At 39.3% G+C, this 19,761-nt stretch overlaps 1 protein-coding gene across 1 annotated transcript in view; it reads left to right on the top strand.

Annotated features, from left to right (window-relative positions):
* DDX10 (DEAD-box helicase 10) overlaps positions 1–18,683 on the top strand; it is a 302,126-nt gene extending 283,443 nt beyond the window's left edge. Inside the window, 1 exon segment of the mRNA XM_032641374.1 lies at positions 16,931–18,683. Coding sequence (XP_032497265.1) covers positions 16,931–17,108 — 178 coding nt within the window. The 3' untranslated portion in view covers positions 17,109–18,683.
* Positions 18,684–19,761: the final 1,078 nt, after the last annotated feature.

The raw sequence follows: 19,761 nt of genomic DNA, 5'->3' as shown, positions 1-19,761 counted from the left end.
AATGATGTTTGCTGTGGGTTTGTCGTATATGGCCTTTATTATGTTGAGGTAAGTTCCCTCTATGCCCACTTTCTGGAGAGTTTTTATCATAAATGGGTGTTGAAGTTTGTCACTTTTTTTGCATCTATTGAGGTGATCATGTGGTTTTTATTCTTCAATTTGTTAATATGGTCTATCATATTGATTCATTTCCATATATTCAATAATCCTGGCATCCCTGGGATAAATCCCACTTGATCATGGTGTATGATCCTTTTAATGAGTTGTTGGATTCTGTTTGCTAGTATTTTGTTGAGGATTTTGCATCTATATTCATCAGTGATATTTGTTTGTAATTTTCTTTTTTTGTAGTATCTTTGTCTGGTTTTGGTATCAGGATGATGGTGCCCTCATAGAATGAGTTTGGGAGTGTTCCTTCCTCTGCAATTTTTTGGAAGAGTTTGAGAAGATTGGGTGTTAGCTCTTCTCTAAATGTTTGCTAGAGCTCACCTGTGAAGCCATCTGGTCCTGGACTTTTGTTTGTCACAATATTTTTAACCACACTTTCAATTTCAGTACTTGTGATTAGTCTGTTCATATTTTCTATTTCTTCCTAGTTCAGTCTTGGAAGGTTATACCTTTCTAAGAATTTGTCCATTTCTTCCAGGTTGTCCCTTTTATTGGCAAAGGGTAGCTTGTAGTAGTCTCTTAGGATACATTGTATTTCTGCAGTGTCTGTTGTAACATCTCCTTTTTCATTTCTAATTTTATTGATTTGAGTCCTCTCCCTCTTTTTCTTGATGAGTCTGGCTATCAATTTTGTTTATCTTCTCAAAGAACCATCTTTTAGTTTTCTTGATCTTTCCTATTGTTTTTTTTTTTGTTTCTATTTCAGTTATTTCTGTTCTGATCTTTATGATTTCTTTCCTTCTACTAAGTTTGGTTTTTGTTTGTTCTTCTTTCTCTAGTTCCTTTAGGTGTAAGGTTAGATTGTTTGAGATGTTTCTTGAGGTAGCCTTCTATTGCCATAAACTTCTCCGTTAGAACTGCTTTTGCTGCATCCCGTAGGTTTTGGATCGTTGTGTTTTCATTGTAATTTGTTCCTCGGTATTTTTTGATTTCCTCTTTGATTTCTTCAGTGATCTCTTGGTTATTTAGTAACGTATTGTTTAGCCTCCATGTGTTTGTGTTGTTTACATTTTTTTCCCTGTAATTCATTTCTCGTCTCATAGCGTTGTCAGAAAAGATGCTTGATAAGATTTCAATTTTCTTAAATTTACTGAGGCTTGATTTGTGACCCAAGATGTGATCTATCCTTGAGAATGTTCCGTGCGCACTTGAGAAGAAAGTATAATCTGCTGTTTTGGGATGGAATGTCCTATAAATATCAATTAAATCTATCTGGTCTATTGTGTCAGTTAAAACTTCTGTTTCCTTATTAATTTTCTCTTTGGATGATCTGTCCACTGGTGTAAGTGAGGTGTTAAAGTCCCCCACTATTATTGTGTTACTGTTGATTTCCTCTTTTATAGTTGTTAGCAGTTGCCTTATGTATTGTGGTGCTTCTATGTTGGGTGCATATATATTTATAATTGTTATATCTGCTTCTTGGATTGATCCCTTGATCATTATGTACTGTCCTTCCTTGTCTCTTGTAACATTCTTTACTTTCAAGTCTATTTTATCTGATATGAGTATTGCTAGTTCAGCTTTCTTTTGATTTCCATTTACATGGAATATCTTTTTCCATCGCCTCACTTTCAGTCTGTATGTGTCCCTAGTTCTAAAGTGGGTCTCTTGAAGACCACAAATATGTATATATGGGTCTTGTTTTTGTGTCCATTTCACAAGCCTGTGTCTTTTGGTTGGAGCATTTAATCCATTCTTGTTTAAGGTAATTATCGATATGTATGTTCCTATTACTACTTTCTTAATTGTTATGGGTTTGTTTTTGTAGTTCCTTTTCTTCTCTGTGTTTCCCACTACTTTGTGTGTGCGCACCGAGAGTGGAGTCTCTGTTTCCCCCAGTCCTGTCGAAGTCCTGCAATCAAATCCCACTAGCCTTCAAAGTCTGATTCTCTATGAATTCCTCCTCCTGTTGCCGTACCTCCAGATTGGGAAGCCTGACGTGGGGCTCAGAACCTTCACTCCAGTGGGTGGACTTCTGTGGTATAAGTGTTCTCCAGTTTGTGAGTCACCCACCCAGCAGTTATGGGATTTGATTTTATTGTGATTGCGCCCCTCCTACCCTCTCATTGTGGCTTCTCCTTTGTCTTTGGATGTGGGGTATCTTTTTTGGTGAGTTCCAGTGTCTTCCTGTCGATGACTGTTCAGCAGTTAGTTGTGATTCCGGTGCTCTTGCAAGAGGGAGTAAGCATACATCATTCTACTCCGCCATCTTGAACCAATCTTTCATGATGATCCTTTTAATGTGTTGTTGGATTCAGTTTGCTAGTATTTTGTTGAGGAATTTTGCGTCTATGTTCATCAGTGATGTTTGCCTGTAATTGTCTTTTTTTGTGATATCTTTGTCTGGTTTTGGTATCTGGGTGATGGTGGACTCGTAGAATGAGTTTGGGAGTGTTCCTTCCTCTGCAATTTTTTTGGAAGAGTTTGAGAAGGGTAGGTGTTAACTCCTCTCTAAATGTTTGATAGAATTCTCCTGTGAAGCCATCTGTTCCTGGACTTCCGTTTGTTGGAAGATTTTTTTTTTTTTTTTTGCGGTACGCGGGCCTCTCACTGTTGTGGCCTCTCCCGCTGTGGAGCACAGGCTCCGGATGCGCAGGCTCAATGGCCATGGCTCACGGGCCCGACCGCTCCGCGGCATGTGGGATCTTCCCAGACCGGGGCACGAACCCGTGTCCTCTGCATCGGCAGGCAGACTCCCAACCACTGCGCCACCAGGGAAGCCCTGTTGGAAGATTTTTAATCACAGTTTCAATTTCAATACTTGTAATTGGTCTGTTTATATTTTCTATTTCTTCCTGGTTCAGTCTTGGAATGTTGTACCTTTCTAAGAACTTGTCCATTTCTTCAAGGTTGTCTGTTGGTGTATAGTTGCTTGTAGTAGTCTTTTACGATGCTTTGTATTTCTGTGGTGTCCATTGTAACTTCTCTTTTTTATTCTAATTTTATTAAGTCATCTCTCTTTTTTCTTTTTTCTTTTTTTTTTTTTTTTTGCGGTACGCGGGACTCTCACTGTTGTGGCCTCTCCCATTGCTGAGCACAGGCTCCAGATGTGCAGGCTCAGTGGTCATGGCTAATGGGCCCAGCCGCTCCGTGGCATGTGGGATCTTCCCAGACTGGGGCAGGAACCCGTGTCCCCTGCATCGGCAGGCAGACTCTGAACTACTGCGCCACCAGGGAAGCCCTCCCTTATTTTCTTGATGAGTCTGGCTAAAGGTTTATCAATTTTTTTTTTTCTCAAAGGACCAGCTTTTAGTTCATTGGTCTTTGCTCTTGTTTTCTTCGTCTCTCATTTATTTCTGCTCTTATCTTTATGATTTCTTTCCTTCTAATTTTGGGTTTTGTTTGTTATTCTTTCTCTAATTGCCTTAGGGGTAAGGTTATGTTGTTTATTTGAGACTTTTCTTCTTTCTTGAGGGAAGATTGTATTGCTATAAATTTCCCGGTAAGAACTGCTGTTGCTGCATCCCATAGGTTCAGTCATTGTGTTTTCATTGTCCTTTGTATCTAGGTATTTTTTGATTTTCTCTTTGACTTCTTCAGTGATCCAGTGATTGTTTAGTAATATATTGTTTAGCCTCCTTGTGTTGTGTATTTTCCATTTTTTTCCCTGTAACTGATTTCTAATCTCATAGCTTTGTGGTTGGAAAAGATGCATGATTTCAGTTTTCTTAAATTTACTGAGGCTTGATTTGTGACCCAAGATGTGATCTATCCTGGAGAATGTTCCGTGTGCAGTTGAGAAGAAAGTGTATTCTGCTGCTTTCTGAGATTTTTTTTTTTTTTTTTTTGCGGTATGTGGGCCTTTCACTGCTGTGGCCTCTCCCGTTGTGGAGCACAGGCTCCGGACATGCAGGCTCAGCAGCCATGGCTCATGGGCCCAGCCGCTCTGCGACATGTGGGATCCTCCCGGACTGGGGCACGAACCCACGTCCCCTGCATCGGCAGGCAGACTCCCAACCACTGCGCCACCAGGGAAGCCCTGAGATGTTTTTTGATTTCTCTTTTTATTTCTTCTTCAACGCGTTGGTTGTTCAGGACTGTGTTTTTAAATTTCCACATATTGTGAATTTTTCAGTTTTCTTATAATTAATTTCTAGTTTCATACCATTGTGGTTGATAAAAATACTTGGTATTATTTCAGTCTACCTAAATTGCTAAGATTTGTTTTGTGACTTATCATATAGTGTTTCCGAAGAATGTTCTGAGTGTGCTTGAGAAGAATGTGTATTCCTTTGCTGTTGGGCAGAATGTCCTGTATATTTTTGTTCAGTCTCTTTGCTGTAAAATGTAGTTCCAATCCAGCATTTCCTTACTGATTTTTTTTGTCTGGATGATCTAGCCATTGTTGAAAGTGGTATACTAAAGTCCCCTTCTCTTATTGTATTGTTGTCTATTTCTGTCTTCAGATCTGTTAATATTTAATATATTGTGGTGCTCCAGTGTCTGGTCTATGTGTATTATTGTTATATCCTCTTAATGAATTGACCTCCTTGTCTTTATATAATGATATTGTTTGTCTCTTGTTACCATTTTTAGCTTAAAGTATATTTTGTCTGATGTAAGTAACTACCTTTGCTCTCTTTTGGTTTCTACTTGCATGGAATATCTTTCTTCCAGCCCTTCATTTTGAGACTATGTGTTCTTAAAGGTGAATTGAATTTCTGGTAGGCAGTGTATAGTTGGGTCTTATCTATGCCACCAATCTATGCCTTTTGATTGGAGAATTTAATCCATTTACATTTAGAATAATTATTGATTGGTAAGGAATTACTAATGCCATTGTATTGTTTTCTGGCTGTTTGTTGTTCCTTTGTTCCTTTTTTTCCTTCTCTTGCTACCTTCCATTGTGAATTGGTGATTTCTTAGAGTGGTATGCTTTGATTCCTTTCTCTTTATCTTTTGTGAATCTGCTGTAGGTTTTTGCTTTGTGGTTCCCCTGAAGCTTACAGAAGACATCTTATAGATAGATAATAGTCTATTTTACACTGATAACAGCTTATTTTAATCACATACAAAACCTCTACCCTTTTACTCCCCTCTTCTTATGTTTTTGATATCACAATTTACCTCCTTTTATATTGTGTATTTATTAACCAGTATTGTAGCTATAGTTATTTTTAATACTGTTGCCCTTTAACCTTTATACTGGAGTTAAATGTTGAACACACCAGCATATTACAGTAGTAGCATATTTTGAATTTAACTGTATACTTACCTTTGCCCAGTGTCTTGGATATTTTCATGTACTAAATAGTGTCCTTTGATTTAACTTGAACTCCTTTCAGCATTTTTATTTGTTGTTGTTAAGGCAGGTCTAGTGGTGATGGATTCCTTCAGCTTTTGTTTGTCTGCGATACTCTTTCTCTCTCCTTCATTTCTGAAGGACAACATTGCCAGATAGAGTACAGTCAGCCCTTTGTATCAGTGGGTTCCACATCCACATTCAACCAACTGTGAATCGAAAATACTCAAGGAAAAAGAATTCCAGAAAGTTCTAAAAACCAAAATCTTAATTTGCCATGCACCAGCAACTGTTTACATAGCATTTACATTTTATTAGGTATTAAAAGTAGTCTAGGAATGATTTAAAGCATATGGAAGGATGTGAGTAGGCTACATGCAATTACTACACCATTTTATATAGGTACTTGAGCATCTGCAGATTTTGGTATCACTGGGAGGGGGAAGAAGGGAGGTCCCAAAACCAATTCCCCGTGAATTCTGAGGGATGACTGCATTCTTGGTTGGCAGGTTTTTTTCCTTTCAACACTTTTGCTTATATCATCACATTCTTTCTTGGTGTGTAAAGTTTCTGCTGAGAAGTATGCTAATAGTCTTATGGGAACTCCCTTGTAAGCTGCAAGTTTCTTTTCTCTTGTTGCTTTTAAGATTCAGTCTTTTTCTCTGATTTTTGACAATTTTATTATAATATGTCTTGGAGGAGATCTCTTTAAGTTGAGTTTGTTTGGATACCCATGAGCTTCATGAACTTTGGTTTCCAAATCTTTACACAGATTAGGGAATTTCTCAGCTGTGATTTCTTTCAGTAAGTTTTCTTACCCCTTCTTCCTCCTCTTCCTCTGGGATTCCAGTAATTCACAAGTTGTTTCCTTTGAGAATTTACCATAGATCACACAGGCTTTCCTCACTCTTTTTATTATTTTTTTTTTGTTCTCCCCTGACTAGATAATGTCAAAATTCCTGTCTTCTAACTCACAGATTCTTTCTTCTCTTTGATCCATTTGCTGTTGATTCTCTCTTTTGAGATTTTCATTTCATTCATTGTATTATTCAATTCCAGAGCTTCTGTTTGGTACTTTTTAATGATTTCTGTCTCTTTGTTGAATTTCTTACTGTGTTTGTATACTGTTTTCCTGATTTTGTTGAATTTTCTTTCTGTGTTTTCTTGTACCTCATTGAGCTTCCTTAAAACAGCTATTTTGAATTCCTTATCCAGTAAATTGTAGATCTTCATGTCTTTGTGATAGGTTTTTGGAAGATTATTGTGATCCTTTGGTGGTATCATGTTTCCTTGATTTTTCATGTTTCAGGTTTTGTGTTGCTGTCGTCACATTTGCAGTAGCAGTCAACTTCTCCAGTCTTTATTAACTGCCTTCAGGAGAGAATACCTTTTGTCAGCCCTCCTAGGGATTCTGAGGCTTTCTATAGATATGCCTGCTCTGTGCTCCTTGCTCCCTTTTGTGGGAGAATTCTTAAACCTGTGTACCTTCTCTTCATTCTGCAATGCACCAGGATGCATACTGATAGCTTCCCTTTTGTTTTCCCATGGGTGATACTAAAGCTGAAGCTTGTGGCCTCTCCCTGACCTGCAGGTTTGGGTCATGCTCACTAGCTATCTGCCAAAGCTCACTCTCACCACCAACATCAGGAGCACTTACAAGGATTTGGATACAGGGTGGACAGGGGTGTAGGTGAGGCCCGTGGAGCCCTAGGGGTGCCCATGGGCCAGTTGGAGGGATCTACATGCAGGGCGTCTCCAGCAGTTCGTAGGTAGGCTTCTTGAAGGAATTCATGGTGTAGTTAGTAGGATTCACGTCCTTTTAATTACCTCTGAGAGTCCTATCTGCCACTCTTCTAGCCTCTTCCCCACTCAGTCCCCACCCCATGCAGCTCATTATTTAGTACTCTGGATAGGGTGAGAGAGAAATGGGGAGGAAGTTTTGTATAGTAGGGGAAGCCAGGCACTCACTCACTCATATGTTCTCACTTTCCCCAATAGGAAAAATCACAGGCCAAGAAGATCTTTCTTGGCCCTGAACTGTGACACCTTGGAGGAGGGTTGATATGAATAAAGTCAAACTGTTCCATTTACTGTCTCCAGTGTGTCCAAACTCGTGTTTTTTTGCTGCATTGGTATGCTGGAACTTCTCCACAGGAGACCTGGACTTCCATAAAGGCTCACTTATGTGTGGCTGATTATATAAATATTGTTATTCCACTGCCAAGAGGGACTGCAGTGGTGTTTTGTGGGTCACTGCAGGGTTCACAGCTGGGACAGGTCTGTATACCTCTTACCCGATACATGATTGGGACAGACTCTTCCCGGGCCTCTTAGTGTAGTAGTGCTAGTGCTAGATCCCACAGCTCCCACAAAGGCACTTTTGTCCATGGACGGATGCCAGATTGTGGTTGGGAGGGAACATGAGCGAGGATATCTCATTTAGCCATGTTGCTGACATCACCCTCTGGTGCCAAACCATTTAGAAGAGCCCTTTTCTTTTTATTATTATTTTTTAATTTATTGTTTTTTATTTTATTTTTTAGGTTGAAGTAGCTGTCATGTTTTATTTAGTTTTTTTTCTTCTCAGGTCTTTCTTGGAGTATAGTTGCTTTACAGTGTTGTTAGTTTCTGCTGTATAACAAAGTGAATCAGCTATACATATACATATATCCCCATATCCCCTCCCTCTTGCATCTCCCTCCCACTCTCCTTATCCCACCCCTCTAGGTGGTCACAAAGCACTGACCTGATCTCCCTGTGCTATGCAGCTGCTTCCCACTAACTATTTCACATTTGGTAGTGTATATATGTCAATGCCACTCTCTAACTTTGTCCCAGCTTACCCTTCCCCCTCCCTGTGTCCTCAAGTCCATTCTCTAGGTCAGTGTCTTTATTCCTTTCCTGCCTCTAGGTTCATCAGAACCTTTTTTTTTTTTTTTTTTTTTTTTTAGATTTCATATATGTGTTAGCCTATGGTATTTGTTTTTCTCTTTCTGACTTCACTGTATGACATACTCCAGGTCCATCCATCTCACTACAGATAACTCAGTTTCGTTTCTTTTTATGGCTGAGTAATATTCCATTGTATATATGTGCCACATCTTCTTTATCCATTCATCTATCGATGGGCACTTATGTTGCTTCCATGTCCTGGCTATTGTAAATACTGCTGTAATGAAAATTGTGGTATATGACTTTCTGGATTATGGTTTTCTCAGGGTATATGCCCAGTAGTGGGATTGCTGGGTCGTATGGTAGCTCTATGTTTAGTTTTTTTAAGAACCTCCATAGTGTTCTCCATAGTGGCTGTAGCAATTTACATTCCCACCAGCAGTGCAAGAGAGTTCCCTTTTCACTACACCCTCTCCAGAATTTATTGTTTGTAGGTTTTTTGATGATGGCCATTCTGACCGGTGTGAGGTGATATCACCTTGTAGTTTTGATTTGCATTTCTCTAATAATTAGTGATGTTGAGCATCCTTTCATGTGTTTGTTGGCAATCTGTATATCTTCTTTGGAGAAATGTCTATTTAGGTCTTCTGCCCATTTTTGGCTTGGGTTGTTTGCTGTTTTCATATTCAGCTGCATGAGCTGGTTTTATATTTTGGAGATTAATCCTTTGTCAGTTGGTTCGTTTGCAAATATTTTCTCCCATTCTGAGAATTGTCTTTTCGTCTTGTTTGTAGTTTCCTTTGCTGTGCAAAAGCTTTTAAGTTTCATTAGGTCCCATTTGTTTATTTTTGTTTTTATTTCCAATACTCTAGGAAGTGAGTCAAAAGGGATCTTGCTGTCATTTATGTCACCGAGAGTTCTGCCTGTGTTTTCCTCTAAGAGTTTTATAGTGTCTGCCCTTACATTTAGGTCTTTAATCCATTTTGAGTTTATTTTTGTGTATGGTGTTAGGAAGTGTTTTAATTCATTCTTTCACATGTAGTTGTCCAGTTTTCCCAGCACCACTTATTGAAGAGTCTCTGTTTTCTCCATTGTATATTCTTTCCTCCTTTATCAAAGATAAGGTGACCGTATGTGCGTGGGTTTATCTCTGGGCTTTGTATCCTGTTTCATTGACCTATATTTCTGTTTTTGTGCCAGTACCATACTGTCTTGATTACTGTAGCTTTGTAGTATAGTCTGAAGTCAGGGAGCTTGATTCATCCAACTCCATTTTTCTTTCTCAAGATTGCTTTGGCTATTCAGGATCTTCTGTGTTTCCACACAAATTGTGAAATGTTTTGTTATAGTTCTGTGGAAAATGCCATTGGTAGTTTGATAGGGATTGCATTGAATCTGTAGATTGCTTTGGGCAGTATAGTCATTTTCACAGTGTTGATTCTTCCAATCCAAGAACATGGTATATCTCTCCATCTGTTTGTATCGTCTTGAATTTCTTGCATCAGTGTCTTATAGATTTTCTGCATACATGTCTTTTGTCTCCTTAGGTAGGTTTATCCCTACATATTTTGTTCTTTTTGTTGCAGTGGTAAATGGGATTGTTTCCTTAATTTCTCTTTCAGATTTTTCATCATTAGTGTATAGGAATGCAAGAGATTTCTGTGCATTAATTTTGTATCCTGCTACTTTACCAAATTCATTGATTAGCTCTAGTAGTTTTCTGGTAGCATCTTTAGGATTCTCTATGTATAGTGTCATGTCATCTGCAAACAGTGACAGTTTTACTTCTTCTTTTCTGATTTGGATTCCTTTTATTTCTTTTTCTTCTCTGCTTGCTGTGGCTAAAACTTCCAAAACTATGTTAAATAATAGTGGTGAGGGTGGACAACCTTGTCTTGTTTCTGATCTTAGAGGAAATGGTTTCAGTTTTTCACCATTGAGAACAATGTTGGCTGTGGATTTGTCATATATGCCCTTTATTATGTTGAGGTAGGTTCCCTCTATGTCCACTTTCTGGAGAGTTTTTATCATAAATTGGTGTTGAATTTTGTCAAAAGCTTTTTCTGCATCTATTGAGATTATCATATGGTTTTTATCCTTCAGTTTTTTAATATGGTGTATCACATTGATTTGCATATGTTGAAAAATCCTCGCATTCCTGGGGTAAATCCCACTTGATCATGGTGTGTGATCCTTTTAATGCATTATTGGATTCTGTTTGCTAGTATTTTGTTGCGGATTTTTGCATCTATGTTCATCAGTGATATTGGCCTGTAGTTTTCTTTTTTTGTGACATCTTTGTCTGGTTTTGGTATCAGGGTGATGGTGGCCTCGTAGAATGAGTTTGGGAGTGTTCCTCCCTCTGCTATTTCTTGGAAGAGTTTGAGAAGGATAGGTGTTAGCTCTTCTCCAAATGTTTGATAGAATTCGCCTGTGGAGCCATCTGGTCCTGGGCTTTTGTTTGTTGGAAGATTTTTAATCACAGTTTCAATTTCAGTGCTTGTGATTGGTCTGTTTATATTTTCTATTTCTAACTGTTTCAGTCTTGGAAGGTTATACTTTTCTAAGAATTTGTCCATTTCTTCCAGGTTGTCCAGTTTATTGGCATATAGTTGGCTTGTATTAATCTCTCATGATCCTTTGTATTTCTGCAGCGTCAGTTGTTACTTCTCCTTTTTCATTTCTAAATCTGTTGATTTGAGTCTTCTCCGTTTTGTTCTTGATGAGTCTGGCTAATTGTTTATCATTTTTGTTTAACTTCTCAAAGAACCAGCTTTTAGTTTTACTGATCTTTACTATTATTTTCTTCATTTCTTTTTCATTTATTTCTGATCTGATCTTTATGATTTCTTTCCTCCTGCTAACTTTGAGGGGTTTTTTTTCTTATTTCTCTTATTGCTTTAGGTGTAAGGTTAGGTTGTTTAGTTGAGATGTTTCTTGTTTCTTGTGGTAGGATTGTATTGCTATAAACTTCCCTCTTAGAACTGCTTTTACTGCATCCCATAGGTTTTGGGTCATCGTGTTTTTATTGTCATTTGTTTCTAGTTATTTTTTATTCCCTCTTTGATTTCTTCAGTGATCTCTTGGTTATTTAGTAGTGTATTGTTTAGCCTCCATGTGTTTGCATTTTTTACAGTTTTTTTCCTGCATTTGATATCCTGTCTCATAGTGTTGTAGTCGAAAAGGATACTTGGTACGATTTCATTTTCCGTAAATTTACCAAGGCTTGATTTGTGACCCAAGATATGATCTATCCTGGAGGATGTTCCATGAGCACTTGATAAAGTGTATTCTGTTGTTTTTGGATAGAATGTCCTATTAATATCAATTAAGTCCATCTTGTCTAATGTGTCATTTAAAGCTTGTGTTTCCTTATTTATTTTCATTTTGGATGATCTGTCCATTGGTGAAAGTGGGGTGTTAAATCCCCTGCTATTATTGTGTTACTTTTGGTTTCCCCTTTACGGCTGTTAACATTTGCCTTATGTATTGAGGTGCTCCTATGTTGGGTGCATAAATATTTACAGTTGTTATGTCTTCTTCTTGGATTGATCCCTTGATCATTGTCTAGTGTTCTTCTTTGTCTCTTGTAACAGTCCTTATTTTAAAGTCTCTTTGGTCTGATATAAGAATTGCTACTCCAGGTTTCTTTTGATTTGCATGCATGGAATATCTTTTTCGATCCTCTTACTTTCAGTCTGAATGTGTCCCTAGGTCTGAAGTGTGACTCTCGTAGACAGCACATATACAGGTATTGTTTTTGTATCCATTCTGCCAGTCTATGTCTTTTGATTGGAGCTTTTAATCCATTTACATTTAAGGTCATTATCGATATGTATGTTCCTGTTACCATTTTCTTAATTGATTTGGGTTTGTTTTTGTAGGTCTTTTCCTTCTCTTGTGTTTCCTGCCTAGAGAAGTTCCTTTAGCATTTGTTGTAAAGCTGGTTTGGTGGTAGTGAATTCTCTTAACTTTTTCTTGTCTCTAAATATTTTAATTTCTCCTTCAAATCTGAATGAGATCCTTGCTGGGTAGAGTAATCTTGGTTGTAGGTTTTTCTCCTTCATCACTTTAATATGACCTGCCAGTCACTTCTGGCTTGCAGAGTTTCTGCTGAAAGATCAGCTGCTAACCTTATGGGGATTCCCTTGTATGTTATTTGTTTCTTTTCCCTTGCTGCTTTTAATATTTTTTTCTTTGTATTTAATTTTTGATGGTTTGATTAATATGTGTCTTGGTGTGTTTTTCCTTGGATTTATCCTGTATGGGGCTCTCTGCACTTCCTGGACTTGACTATTTCCTTGTTAGGGAAGTTTTCAACTATAATCTCTTCAAATATTTTCTCACACCCTTTCTTTTTCTCTTCTTCTGGGACCCCTATAATTCGAATGTTGGTGTGTTTAATTTTCTCCCAGAGGTCTCTGAGACTGTCCTCATTTCTTTTCATTCTTTTTTCTTTATTCTGCTCTGTGCTAGTTATTTCCACTATTTTATCTTCTGGGTCACTCCGTTCTTCTGCCTCAGTTATTCTGCCATTAATTCCTTCTAGAGAATTTTTAGTTTTGTTTATTGTGTTGTTCATCATTTTTTCTTTTTAGTTCTTCTAGGTCCTTGTTAAATGCTTCTTGTATTTTCTCCATTCTATTTCCAAGATTTTGGATTATCTGTACTATCATTACTCTGAATTCTTTTTCTGGTAGGCCGCCTATTTACTCTTCATTTGTTTGGTGGGTTTTTACTTTACTCCTTCATCTGCTGCATACTTCTCTGTCTTCTCAATTTGTTTAACTTACTGTGTTTGTGTTCTCCTTTTTACAGGTTGCAGTTTTGTAGTTCATGTTTTTTGGTGTCTGCCCCCAATGGATGAGGTTGGTTCAGTAGATTGTGTAGGCTTCCTGGTGTAGGGGACTGGTGCCTGTGTTCTGGTGGGTGAGTCTTGATCTTGTCTCTCTGGTGGGCAGGGCTGCATCCAGTGGTGTGTTTTAGGGTGTCTGTCAATTTAGTATGATTATAGGCAGCCTCTCTGCTAATCAATGGGGTTGTGTTCCTTTCTTATTAGTTGTTTGGCATGGGGCATCCAACTGCTGGCTGTTGGGTGAAGCTGGTCTTAGCACAGAAATGGATATCTCTGGGAGAGCTCTTGCCAATTGATATTACTCGGGCCCAGAGGTCTCTGGTGGTCCAGTGTCCTGAACTTGGCTATCCCATCTCAGAGGCTCAGGCCTGACGCCAGGTTGGAGCACCAAGACCCTGTCGGCCACATGGCTCAAAAGAAAAGGGAGAAGAAAAGAAAGAAAAAAATTAAAAAAAATAAGAATAAATTTAAAAATTATTAACATAAAGAAAATAATAATTCAGAAAATAAAGAAGAGAGCAGCCAAACCAATAAACAAATCCACCAATGATAACAAGCTCTAAAAACTAAACTAAGATAAACATAAATATCAGAAACAAATCAGTCTCACACAGCAAACCCCAAGTCTACAGTTGCTTCTAAAGTCTACCACCTCAATTTTCGGACAATTCGTTGTCTATTCAGGTATTCAACCGATTCAGGGTACATCAAGTGGATTGTGGGGATTTAATCTGCTGCTCCTGAGGCTGCATGGAGAAATTTCCCTTTCTCTTCTTCGTTCGCACAGTCCTGGTGTTCAACTTTGTTTTGGCCCCACCTCTGCATGTAGGTCGACCTCAGGTGTCTGTTCCCTGCCCAGCCAGGAGGCGGTTAAAGCAGCAGCTGATTAGGGGCTGTGGCTCACTCAGGCCAGGGGGAGGGACGGGTACGGTGGTTATAATTGGAATGCAGGGCGAGCCTGCGGCGACGGCAGAGGCCAGCATGACATTGCAACAGCCTGAGGCATGCCATGTGTTCTCCTGGGGAAGTTGTCCCTAGATCATGGGACCCTGGCAGTGGCGGGCTGCACAGGCTCCTGGTGGAGGGGTGTGGATAGTGACCTGTGCTTGGACACAGGATTGTTGGTGGCAGCGGCAGCAGCCTTAGTGCTTCATGGCAGTCTCTGGGGTCCAAGCTGATAACCACGGCTTGTGCCCATCTCTGGAGCTCATTTAGGCGGTGCTCTGAATCCCCTCTCTACACGTACCCCGAAACAATGGTCTCTTTCCTCTTAGGCAGTTCCAGACTTTTTCCCAGACTCCCTCCCAGCTAGCTGTGGCACACTAGCCTCCTTCAGGCTGTGTTCACGCAGCCAACCCCAGTCCTCTCCCTGGGGCCTGACCTCGGAAACTCAAGCCTCAGCTCCCAGCCCCACCCCCCCGCCCTGGCTGGTGAGCAGACAAGCCTCTCAGGTTGGTAAGTGCTGGTTGGCGCTGATCCTGTGTGCGGGAATCTCTCCGCTTTTCCCTCTCCACCCCTGTTGCTGAGCTCTCCTCCGTGGCTCCAAAGCTTCCCCCACCCCCCATTCTCCCTCCACCATCTCCACGAGTGAAGAGGCTTCTTAGCGTGTGGAGACTTTTCCTCCTTCACAGCTCCATCCCAGAAGTGCAGGTCCTGTCCCTATTCTTTTGTCCCTGTTTTTTCTTTTTCCTTTTGCCGTACCCAGGTACATGGGGAGTTTCTTGCCTTTCTGGAAGTCTGAGGTCTCCTGCCAGTGTCAGTAGGTGTTCTGTAGGAGTTGTTCCACATGTAGATGTATTTCTGATGTATTTGTGGGGAGGAAGGTGATCTCCATGTCTTACTCCTCCACCATCTTGAAGGTCCCCCCCGAGTCCTTTTCTGAAGATACCAAATTGTGACCATATTCTGACTAAATGTTTACCAGATTTATTACATTATTCCCTTTTTGGGAAATGAATGTTTTCTAGATTCATAACATTTTCCCCCGTTTTAGTAAGTTACCTGTAGAATATCTAAATCATTATTTAATAATTAATTTGTTCTACCAATTACCACTTTTTTGCTATGGAAAGTAGTATAAAATATCTTTTTAAAATTTGAACTGGTCCACAAAGCAGCAGTGCTGCTAATTCTGAAAATATTTTCCATCTACATAAATTTTCCATCTTTTTTTTTAGTATCTGAACCAGCTATTTCCTGCACAGAATATAGTGTGCAGAGCACATTAAGAAAGGAGGCGTTAGTAAAGCCCACTAATTAGGCTGCTTCTGATGAGCTGCTCTTAGATGCACTTGAAATACAGGCAGGGCAAAAATCAGTATTAACTTGTTCCAAATAAATCATGGTACTCTAGCCCGGTGGAATTGGCACCATACTGGCCATAATCAAGCAGATTTTAGGACTCAGTACTTTTTTTTAAAGTCCTCTTTCCACTAAGAGTAACTTTGTTTACTGACTGAATTCCCATTATAGGGAACTCTTTCGTGTTCATCTCTGTAGGTACATACCCACCCTTTTAAAATATGATTATTTGTAACTTTAAATAACCTCATAGTTTGTCTTTCCTCCAGTGGTGAGAGAGAATGGCTGCTGAGTCAGAGTACTGGGCATTTCTGGAAGGTGAATGGGGAAATAGTTTACAGTTTTGCTTCAGGCTGGTCAGAACTGGATATGCTGATTAGGCACATTCACTTTGATATCCCCACTATCTTCTTAAGGCATAATAGAGTCCATTGTAACTTGAGCAATTTATTCTCTTTTGGAATACATCCTATGCTTGGAATACATTTTGCTTTCAATTTTCTGACTTTGGGGCTGAATTTAGAGTAATTCAGCTCTGGGTTTGAATTCCATGTGCATAATCTAGGTTCAGTCATTTAACCTCTTTTAACCTCACTGTAGAATGAGGCTGGTGCTCACCACACCAAGGATTGCCATGAAGATAAATGTTGTAATCTATGTAAAGCATGTAGCACAGTGCCAGACCCTTGGTAAGCCCTTAATAAATAGTTGCTACTGCCATTGCTACTAGATGGATTTTGTATTTTGTTTTAAACTTGTATCCAATAATTCGGTCATTTTTGAACATGATGATGGTATGTTTAAAATGCCTTGAGGATGTTTTGCTTTCTCTCCTGATTTTAATGTATCAAGTGATTTTCTCTACCTTCAGAAATTAGTTTTATTTTTATGGTCTGTGCCTCAAGTGTGTGCCAAATACTGCCGTAGTGTTTATGTTTTCTTCAGACCATTTGTGAGTCTTAGATACAGATTTAAATGGGGCAGATTTACTTGATGTCTTAAGTAATTTGTAACTTAACATTTCAGGTTCTATTTTATTCATGATCTATATATCACAACAGATATTACTGCTACCTAAATGATAACCTAACTATATAGAGACTGTTTGATGTGACAGGACAAGCGCAGATTGGAGCCAGTCTGGAGCCAGAATGTGGGCCAACTGGTGTCCTCATATTGTGAATGATATATCCAGAGCTTCCTAGAATTACTGTGAGGATTGGATGACACAGTGTATACAGTGTACCCTGCACAGTGCCTGGTATATTATAGGCCCCCTCCCCACATCTGTTAATGGGAAGGTAGTTACTATGACACAGATAGCCTGATGTTGTCATAGCTTCTTTCCCTCCTGAATAATATCACTTTACCAAGTATCTGTTATTGGTAATTTTGTTCTATTTTAAGTGTTTGACTTCATAATAATGGATTTATTTATTTATAAAGTAAATCATTGGATTTGTTCCCACCAGTGATACCAAGAAGAAGCAGGCAATGAGGAAGAAGAACGACAGTGAAGTGGAAGACGTGGGACCCACCAGTCATGACAGAAAGAAGACCAAGTGGGAAACCTCAGAGCCTTTGGATACAGGCCTGTCTTTAGCCGAGGATGAAGAGCTGGTGTTACATCTGCTCAAAAGTCAAAGCTAAATAGTACTTGCTCTTGTCTTCTTCTTGAAACCTCTAGTCATGATTATGTGGGCAAGAAGTTGAAAAAACAGTTGGCTTTGGGGCATGTAGGTAACATGAGTCCCATGCCCAAAGGACCCATTCTTCAGACAGGAGCTATCATACCTCTAAGCCCCTTTCACAGGCCATGCTTGCACCATCCCAGAGCAAACTCACAGTGATGGTGGATTATAAAATTTCCTGATCCCATTTTCCAGCCTGTGCTCTGTTAGATTTTATCCATGGGTTCCTACATCTTATCACTGGAAATGCTTCCTTTGTTTTACTGGCAAGTTCTAGAGACCTTGTTTCATTGTTGGAAATTCCTGTTTTGCTTACCATACAGAAGTTTCTCTGTAATATTAAACAAAATTGCTCAGAGAAAGAGTATGATGAGTATGATGGACCAACCCTGAGAAAAAATGAATATTTTTTAATTGCCATGATCAATAATAAACATATTTCCTATAAAATAAAATATTAATGTTTTCATTGTATCCAGAAATATGAGAGCATTCTCAAGGGAAGTTTCTTAAGATTAAAATGCTTGGCCAATTCCTGAAACAGTGAATCTTTCATATTCTTAAATTAGCCTTCCTAAAGATATCATTTAACTTATACTTGCAGACTTGGCAGCCATTTATAAATAGAAATCCTGACTCTGAAGACTTTGTGATCTAAAACCAGATCTGTTAGTGAGCACCTAGTATGCTGTAGGTCTTCTACAAGTGCCTTTTGCAGCAGGTACCACAGATCCCTGCCCAGAGCCAGCTCCTGATAATGAGTAGAATAACACAGAGCCTCTTTTGGTTATAAGTAACTGGCATATTCTTCACGGGGAAAGAAATCTGTGCCTTGGCATGACACCACTGATTTGATCATGATTTGTCATCTTCTTATTCTCTCCCTTTCCTACTTTCCACTCCATGCACAAACAAAAATAATTTTTGCTTACTGGTACAAATGATTCATGAATCCAAGGAAGGGAATATCCATAATTGCTTCCATCTCAGCCTAAGTCCATATTTGTCCCTGAAAAGTTTCTCCTACTTTCTTGCTTGGTATCCTCATGAGCAATACCAACATCTTTTAGTCCTCAAAATGAGAAACTTGACAACTCCTCAGCTTCTCCCTTTCCCCACCCTTCACTTTGATGGTTCTATTGATTCTTCTTCATAATGACTCTCTTATCTCCATTGTTTCTTCTCTGTCTTCACAGCTTCTGCTTTCAGGCAGAGTTACATTCTCATCATGACCTGCTCAGATTTCTGCAGTGATCTCCGAACTGGTCATTGTGCTTCCTGCCTCACATTTTTCTAGGCCAATCTTCCGTGTTGTCAGAATTCTCTTCATAGCATTGATCTGGCATGTTTCTTACTTCTGTTGCAGTGCTTATTATGTAATGTTGAAGACATTTGTTTGTAAGCCTGTTGCCCCTGTTGTAAGACAAGTTTCTTGAGAGCATAAAGAATGTGTTTATCCCTCCTGTGTATCCCCAGAGCCAGACACAGCACCTGCCCTATAATAGGTTCAATAAAGGCTTTTTGAGTTAATGAATGGACAGTAAAACACCAAGACAGTTTTTGAAAGTGTGTGGTAGTGCATTGCTCTGTTACCTCTGGTGGGAAGGATATAAAATGGTGGAAATGAGAACTGGATGAAATAGCTACAATGGGCAAGAATGACTATAATGGAGAAAACAGATGAGAAAGGAATTTGGGGTATAACAACCTGGGATGATTTTGAAATTAAGGTTGCTGGTATAGGATCTCTTGAATATTTTCAAAGGGCAAAAAGATGCAAGAGTATATAAACTAAAGGTTTGGCCTTCCCTGGTGGTGCAGTGGTTAAGAATCTGCCTGCCAATGCAGGCGACATGGGTTTGAGCCTTGGTCCAGGAAGATGCCCCATGCCGTGGAGCAACTAAGCCCAGGCGCCACAACTGCTGAAGCCCATGCACCTAGAGCCCATGCTCTGCGACAAGAGAGAGGCCACCGCGACGAGAAACCTGTGCACTGCAACGAAGAGTAGCCCCTGCAAACAGCAATGAAGACCCAACACAGCCAAAAATAATTAATTAATTTTAAAAAAACTAAACTAAAGGTTTACCACTGAATTCACTCTGTGCAGTTTTAGATTTTGTTTTTTCTAATCCAAATAAGGAATTTTTACTTATTTGTTACTCTATATATGTAAGCATTGAATAAATATACTGCAAGGCCTTTGGTTCATAAACTAGTTTGAGCTGTATTCTGTCCCTAGACCTGAATGGATCCTGACTAATACATACATTGTAAGGAACTTTAGTTTGCCGAAATTTGAAAACTGGTTAAAACATCAGAATAGTGCTGTTTGAAAACTCAGGTAACATATATTTCGGTAGACTAAATTGTTACTGTTTTAGCTGTGGTGTAGTTGGGGGTGCATGACCTAAATCTGACTGGCCAAGCTATTTCCTAGACTCAGAGATTGGCCCAGACGTGTGTATAATACTCAGGTAAGGACAGAAAGACTCCTTCCTTGAGAGTAAAGTACAGAATATGAAAGAAAGATTCCTTACCCACCGGGAATTCCTAAAAAGGGAGGATGTCGATCTGGGGCCTTTGGCAGCAATTTTTTCTGGTCAAATGGAGGC

This window comes from Phocoena sinus, chromosome 8 (assembly GCF_008692025.1).
Source record: "Phocoena sinus isolate mPhoSin1 chromosome 8, mPhoSin1.pri, whole genome shotgun sequence".
Lineage (NCBI taxonomy): Eukaryota > Metazoa > Chordata > Mammalia > Artiodactyla > Phocoenidae > Phocoena > Phocoena sinus.
This window is presented reverse-complemented; position numbering and strand designations above follow the sequence as displayed.